Below are 7,090 nucleotides of genomic sequence, written 5' to 3'. Positions count from 1 at the left end.
TACATTTGCCACACACACAGTAAATCCCTGTCCCTCATGTGGTGTGTAGACCCGCATTAATTTGTGTTCAATGGGGCTCATTTATCGTTTCCATAAAATACTGTATGTAAAATGTGTCCTTCCAATTTGTTCAGTTCAAAGCAATAAACATCAATAGTGATGAAAACCTTGTTTAATTTACATTTGTTCAATATAAACATGATTTATTCCACCCATGTCTTAATTATTATTTATATTTTAAAAAACGAATAGTGATTTTATTGATAAATGTGATCTGGAAAATATTAACCATGTATGCGGTCTATATTGCTTGTAATTGATATAAGTCAACATATAAGTATTACGTATTTTTACGTAAATTGTTATGGCTGTATTGTTTTAAAAACCCAATAATGCTGTGGGTCAAACAGACCCGCGAACATTGGGTGGATAACAAAAACATGAACACCACACAATGGTTAAGTAAGTCCAGTAGGCTACTTTTTAGCTGTGGTTGATTTAGGGCTGTTTGATTTCCTGAGCTGTGAAGCCAATACCCTTCTTTGACGTCAGGCGCGAGACCAGCAGCCTCAACTGATATAGCGCTGCGCATAGAGCCAAACAGCCCATTGAGAGGGAGAAGGGATTCTTGAGCTTTGCGCATTCAGGTAAGATTTGCATTGAATTTGGACGCAAAATAAAACATAGGCTAACCACATTTTACACATAGCGTTTTTTTGTGTGTCCTCGGGTAGGCTAATAATGTCGCAGTAGACTATTCTATAGCCTGTCTATCCAACTGGCGCATGTTCGATTTTGCAATGTCTTCTACGTACTACCTTAGCCTACAATGCATATCCATCTATGACTATAGACGTTTTATACTCTCGCTGGACTATAGCCTACCCTTGAACATTCAGAATGTTTATGTACACCCATACACCTTGTATTTTGATTCCAACCATCGCCTATTGATGTGCGCTATACTTGTAGGCTACCTGTGTTTGACAGATTAGTCTATATGATAATATTTTACATTTCTTAACCCGTCTGCTATTGTAGGCCTACCGTTGTCATTGATAGCCTAATCGTGCCTATGAAAACCTGCCAGTTTCTCACATAATTGACAGTGAAGTAAGTACTTGGCTGCGTTTACACAGGCAGTCCAATTCTGAGCTTTGTTTCACTAATTTACATCAGATCTTTCATGACAGGTATTTTTCAGAGCTTTTTACATGCGATCTTTTCATATCCGATATTCTTCAGAGCTGATCAGGTTGGTCAAAAGACCAATTAGTGTGGAAAAAAGGGCAGAATTGGTCTGCCTGTGTAAATGCAGCCCTATTCTATTATTTTCTATATCAGATCTATTTCTTCTTACATTTCAAGTCTTGTACTGTTGGAAACCGAATAAAGCTAGAAGAACTGAGGCTATGGAACAAGATATTGCATATTTACTGTGTTATTGGTGACATTCTGCTGTAATCCTATGGCTTTCCTTACTCTTTGAGAGATGCAATACTATACTACTATTCATGCATAAAGCAATAATGTCCAGGACTGCCACACGTTTCCATGTGACTACTGCACTGTGCTACACGCTAGGACTTTGCCAATAGGGCAATGGTCATCATCAGTTCTCGATAGGTTGGCATGAAAGACAGTTGTAGAGAGGTTGCAGGTGTACAACAGATGTTAGGGTCCAGAGAAATCTCCCTAAACAAGTATGTTTGACCTTTGCCTTATTCAACTTCTGTGAAATTAATAAAAATTGTACTGCTAAATCTCCTAGTTGTACACTTCACGAAATGAAACATCCATCCTAATTATGGTGGATGGGACTACTTGAGCCTACTGCCTGCCAATGTCTCCTGCACTTAAAAAAATGATTTCATCCATCAGATTCCAGTGTTGACTCTTGGATGTTGAACAATATTATCTGAAGATAAGTAAAATTGTTGAAATTGTTGCATGTTGTGTTTTATATTTTTGTTCAGTGCATTCAAAATATTCAGACCCCTTGACTGTTACGTTACAGCCTTATTCTAAAATGTATGAATGTTTTTTTTCCTCATCAATCGACACACAAAACCCCATAATGACAAAGCAAAAACAGTTGTTTTTGCTTTGTCATTATGGGGTATGTGTCGATTGAAAATAAAAAATAAAATGCATATCTCATTTACATAAGTATTCAGACCCTTTATCAGTACTTTGTTGAAGCACCTTTGGCAGCGATTACAGCCTCAAGTGTTCTTGGGTATAACACTACAAGTGTGACACACCTGTATTTGGGGAGTTTCTCCCATTCTTCTCTGCAGATCCTCTCAAGCTCTGTCAGGTTGGAAGGGGAGCTTCACTGCACAGCTATTTTCAGGTTTCTCCAGAGATGAGATCGGGTTCAAGTGTGGGCTCTGGCTGGGCCACTCAAGGACATTCAGAGACTTGACCCAAAGCCACTACTGCTTTGTCTTGGCTGTGTGCTTAGGGTCGTTTGCCCCAGTCTGAGGTCCTTGACGCTCTGGAGCAGGTTTTCATCAAGGATCTCTATACTTTTCTCCATTCATCTTTCCCTCTATCCTGACTAGTCTCCCAGTCCCTGTTGCTGAAAACCATCCCCACAGCATGATGCTGCCACCACCATGCTTCACCGTAGGGATGGTGCCAGGTTTCCTACAGATGTGACGCTTGGCATTCAGGTTTCATCAGACCAGAGAATCTTGTTTGTCATGGTCTGAGTCCTTCAGGTGCCATTTAGCAAACTCCAAGCTGGCTGTCATGTGCCTTTTACTGAGGAGTGGCTTCCGTCTAGCCACTTTACCATAAAGGCCTGATTGGTGGAGTGCTGCAGAGATGGTTGTCCTTCTGGAAGTTTCCCCCATCTCCACAGAGGAGCTCTGTCAGAGTGACCATCAGGTTCTTGGTCACCTCCTGACCAAGGCCCTTCTCCCGATTGCTCATTTTGGCCAGCTCTAGGAAGAGTCTTGGTGGTTCCAAACTTCTTCCATTGAAAAATGATGGAGGCCGCTTTGTTCTTGGGGACCTTCATTGCTGCAGAAATGTTTGCTACCCTTCCCAAGATCTGTGCCTCGACACAATCCTGTCATGGAGCTCTGCGGCTAATTCCTTCAACCTCATGGCTTGGTTTTTGCTCTAACATGCACTGTCAACTGTGGGACCTTATATAGACAGCTGTGTGCCTTTCCAAATCATGTACAATCAATTGAACTTACCACAGGTTGTAGAAACATCTCAAGGATGATCAATATAAACAGGATGCACCTGAGCTCAATTTCGAGTCTCATAACAAAGGTTCTGAATACTTATATAAATAAGGTATTTCTGTTTTTAATTCCTGGTATATTTGCTAAATTGTCTAAAAACCTGTTTTCACATTGTCATTATGGGGTATTGTACGTAGATTGAGGAGGACCATTGTTTTATTTAATCAATTTTAGAATAAGGCTGTAACGTAACAAAATGTGGAAAAAGGGAAGGGGTGTGAATACTTTCCGAATGCAAACACACACACATATATATATATATATATATATTATTTCTACCGGTCAAAAGTTTTAGAACACCTACTCATACAAGGGTTTTTCTTTATTTGTACTATAAACTACATTGTAGAATAATAGTGAAGACATCAACAACTATGAAATAACACATATGGAATCATGTAGTAAACCAAAAAAGTGTTAAACAATATACACACACACTACATGACAAAGTATATGTGAACGCTTGCTCATCGAACATCTCATTCCAAAATCATGGACAATATTGTGGAGTTGGTCCCACTGCTATAATAGGTTCCACTCTTCTGGGAAGGCTTTCCACCAGATGTTGGAACATTGCTGCAGGAACTTGCTTCCATTAGTGCATTAGTGAGATTGTGCCCTGATGTTTAGGCCTGGCTCGCATTCGGTATTCCATTTCATCCCAAAGGTGTTCGATGGGGTTAAGGTCAGGGCTCTGTGCAGGCCAGTCAAGATCTTCCACACCTATCTCGACAAACCATTTCTGTTTGGACCTTGCTTTGTGCATGGGGGCATTGTCATGTTGAAACAGGTAAGGGCCTTCCCCAAACTGTTGCTACAAATTTGGGACCATAGAATTTTCTAGAATGCCATTGTATGCTGTAGCGTTAATATTTCCATTCACTGGAACTAAGGGGCCTCGTCTAAACCATGAAAAACACCCTCAGACATTATTCCTCATCCACCAAACTTTACAGTTTGGACTATGCGTTGTGGCAGGTAGCGTTCTTCTGGCATCCGCCAAACCCAGATTCATCCATCGGACTGCCAGATGGTGAAGCATGATTCATCACTCCACAGAACACGTTTTCACTGCTCCAGAGTCCAATGGTGGCGAGCTTTACACCACTCCAGCCGACACTTGGCAATGCGCATGGTGATCTTAAGCTTGTGTGCGTGCGGCTGCTTGGCCATGGAAACCCATTTCTTGAAGCTCCCGACAAACAGTTCTATTGCTGACGTTGCTCCCAGAGGCAGTTTGGAACTCTATATTTTTGCAACCTAGGACATACGATTTTGACTATCTATTTATGAAATGGGTAGGACCGCGGGCTGCCAGTTGCCCATCCGTGATATATTGAACAAAAATGTAAAAATATGTTCCATTTGCAGGAAAAGCGTATTTCTCAAAAATGTTGTGCACAAATTTGTTAGTTATCATTTCTCCTTTGCCACAATAATCCATCCACCTGGCAGGTGTGGCATATCAAGAAGCTGATTAAACAGCATGATCGCTACACAGGTGCACCTTGTGCTGGGGACAATAAAAGGCTACTAAAATGTGCAGTTTTGTCACACAACACAATGCCACAGATGTCTGAAGTTTTGAGGGAAGATGCAATTTGCATGCAGACTGCAGGAATGTCCACCAGAGCGGTTGCCAGGGAATTGAATGTTAATTTCTCCACCATAAGCCGCCTCCAACGTCATTTTAGAGAATTTGGCAGTACGTCCAACCGGTCTCACAACCGCAGATCACTTGTAAGCACGCCAGCCCACGACCTCCAGACCAGTCACCCGAAAAGCTGATGAAACTGAGGAGTATTTATGTCTGTAATAAAGCCCTCTGATTGGCTGGGCTGCGCCCCTGCCCAGTCATGTGAAATCCATAGATTAGGGCCTAATGAATTTATTTCAATTGATTGATTTTCCTTATATGAACTGTAACTCAGTAAAATCTTTGAAAATGTTGCTGGGCCAGTAACCAAAAGGTTGTTAGATTGAATCCCCTAGCTTACAAAGTAAAAATATGTCGTTCTGCCCCTGAACAAAGCAGTTAAACCACTGTTTCTAGGCAGTCATCGTAAATAAGATTTGTTCTTAACTGACTTGTCTAGTTAAATAAATAAAAATAATCTTTCATTTATATTTTTGTTCCGTATAATATACTGTATACAGAAACTATAACCACATTTCTCGCTCTCTTTCCTTCTCTTAGCCTTGTGGTAAATACACAATCTCAAGTGGTGATCACTCTTTACTCTGGTAATTTATCGATTGAAATGTCCTTTGAGTTGTAATGAATTACATACTAAAGGGAGACGGCATTGGAAAGTGCTTTAAATCTCCAATATTGATCCATACATCTGGTTTAGCACCATGTCTGCTTCCCAAATGGCACCCTATTCCTTATTTGTGTGTGTGTTGTGTGTGTCTTTTCCAGTGAGCAGGTTTTTCTGGCTAACTTTGAATTTGATTAGGATCCCCATTAGCTGACGCCATGCATAACATCGGCTAATCTTCCTGGGGTCCAACACAGAACTAAATAGACATTACAAACAATTACAATTTACATTAAGACATTTCCAAGTAGACATTGCAGACAATTAAAATACCCGACCGGTAGTATATTTAACATTCAGTGAATGCTCTCTGGGTTTAGTATCTGTCCAGTCATATGGTTGATTGCATTAGATGTTCTTTAGTTTTTCCTTGAAGGTGGATTGACTTTTTGCCTGAGAAATGTGAGCTAGGAAATGGTGATGCTACGCTTTCTGCCTGACTGTCCACCACTTTATTCCTCCACAGTTCTCCCTTGGCCGATCGGATTGACAGTTTAGGATAGGATGCCCCTTGGAGATCTAGAGGACGGGAATGGATGGAAAAAGAAGACGTCAGACATCAAAGAAAACTACGACTTCAAAGAAATTCTGGGAACGTAAGTGTTCTGACACCACTGTTACAGTAATAGCTACAGTGGGGTCCGGAATGATGGTATTCCTTGATAAAGATGAGCAAAAAATGACTGTGTATAAAAAAAATGATACAAATACTGAGATATATTGTATGCTAAAGAAATGGAAAAAATGTATACTAATACAATTGCTCAGAGAAATAGATTTTGTTTAACAAGTAATATCAAAAATCCCTCCAAAATAGGGGTTCAAATTAGTGGAGAATGACATTGAGCCTTTTTCTATGAGACTGGAGAACACATTGGGAGGGATCTTAGACCATTCCTCTATACAGAATCTTTACAGATCCTTGATATCCTTCGTCTGCCTTCTTCAATTCAAACCAGTGGTTTTCAATGGGGTTCATGTCCGGAGACTGAGATGGTCATTGCTAAATGTTGATTTTGTGGTCAATTAACACATTTCTTTGTAAATGTGCGCTTGGGATGTTGTCTTGCTGGAAGATTCACTTGCAGCCAAGTTTCAGCCTCCCAGCAGAGGCAACCAGGTTTTTGGCTAAAATGTCCTGGTACTTGGTGATGTTCATGATGCCGTTGCACCCCAGGACCAATGGCCTTTTGAAAGAACAATTCATATGCAGAAAATACCTCATCCCTACTGTAAAATATGGTGGTGGATCTTTGATATTGCTTCCGTTGGTCCTGGGGCCCTTGTTAAGGTCAACCGATTCATGAACTTTACCAAGTACCAGGACATTTTAGCCAAAAAAACTGGTTGCCTCTGCCAGGAGGCTGAAACTTGAATGCAAGTGAATCTTCCTGCAAGAAAATAACCCCAAGCACACATCAAGTCCATATCCACAGACTAAGGATATCAATAGGGCCCTATTAAATCAGTTATTTTTTGCCTCATTCCATTTTTTGTTTGAGTTTT

At 40.6% G+C, this 7,090-nt stretch overlaps 1 protein-coding gene across 1 annotated transcript in view; it reads left to right on the top strand.

Moving 5' to 3' along the window:
• Window positions 1–539: 539 nt before the first annotated feature.
• camk1a (calcium/calmodulin-dependent protein kinase Ia) overlaps window positions 540–7,090 on the top strand; it is a 64,378-nt gene continuing 57,827 nt past the window's right edge. Inside the window, exons 1-2 of the mRNA XM_065001745.1 lie at window positions 540–647; window positions 6,051–6,180. Coding sequence (XP_064857817.1) covers window positions 6,089–6,180 — 92 coding nt within the window. The 5' untranslated portion in view covers window positions 540–647; window positions 6,051–6,088. The remainder of the gene's footprint in view (window positions 648–6,050; window positions 6,181–7,090) is intronic.

This window comes from Oncorhynchus nerka, linkage group LG15, assembly GCF_034236695.1.
Source record: "Oncorhynchus nerka isolate Pitt River linkage group LG15, Oner_Uvic_2.0, whole genome shotgun sequence".
Taxonomy (NCBI): Eukaryota; Metazoa; Chordata; class Actinopteri; order Salmoniformes; family Salmonidae; genus Oncorhynchus; species Oncorhynchus nerka.
The sequence above is the reverse complement of the archived record's forward strand: the minus strand, read 5'-3'. Positions and strand labels throughout refer to the sequence as shown.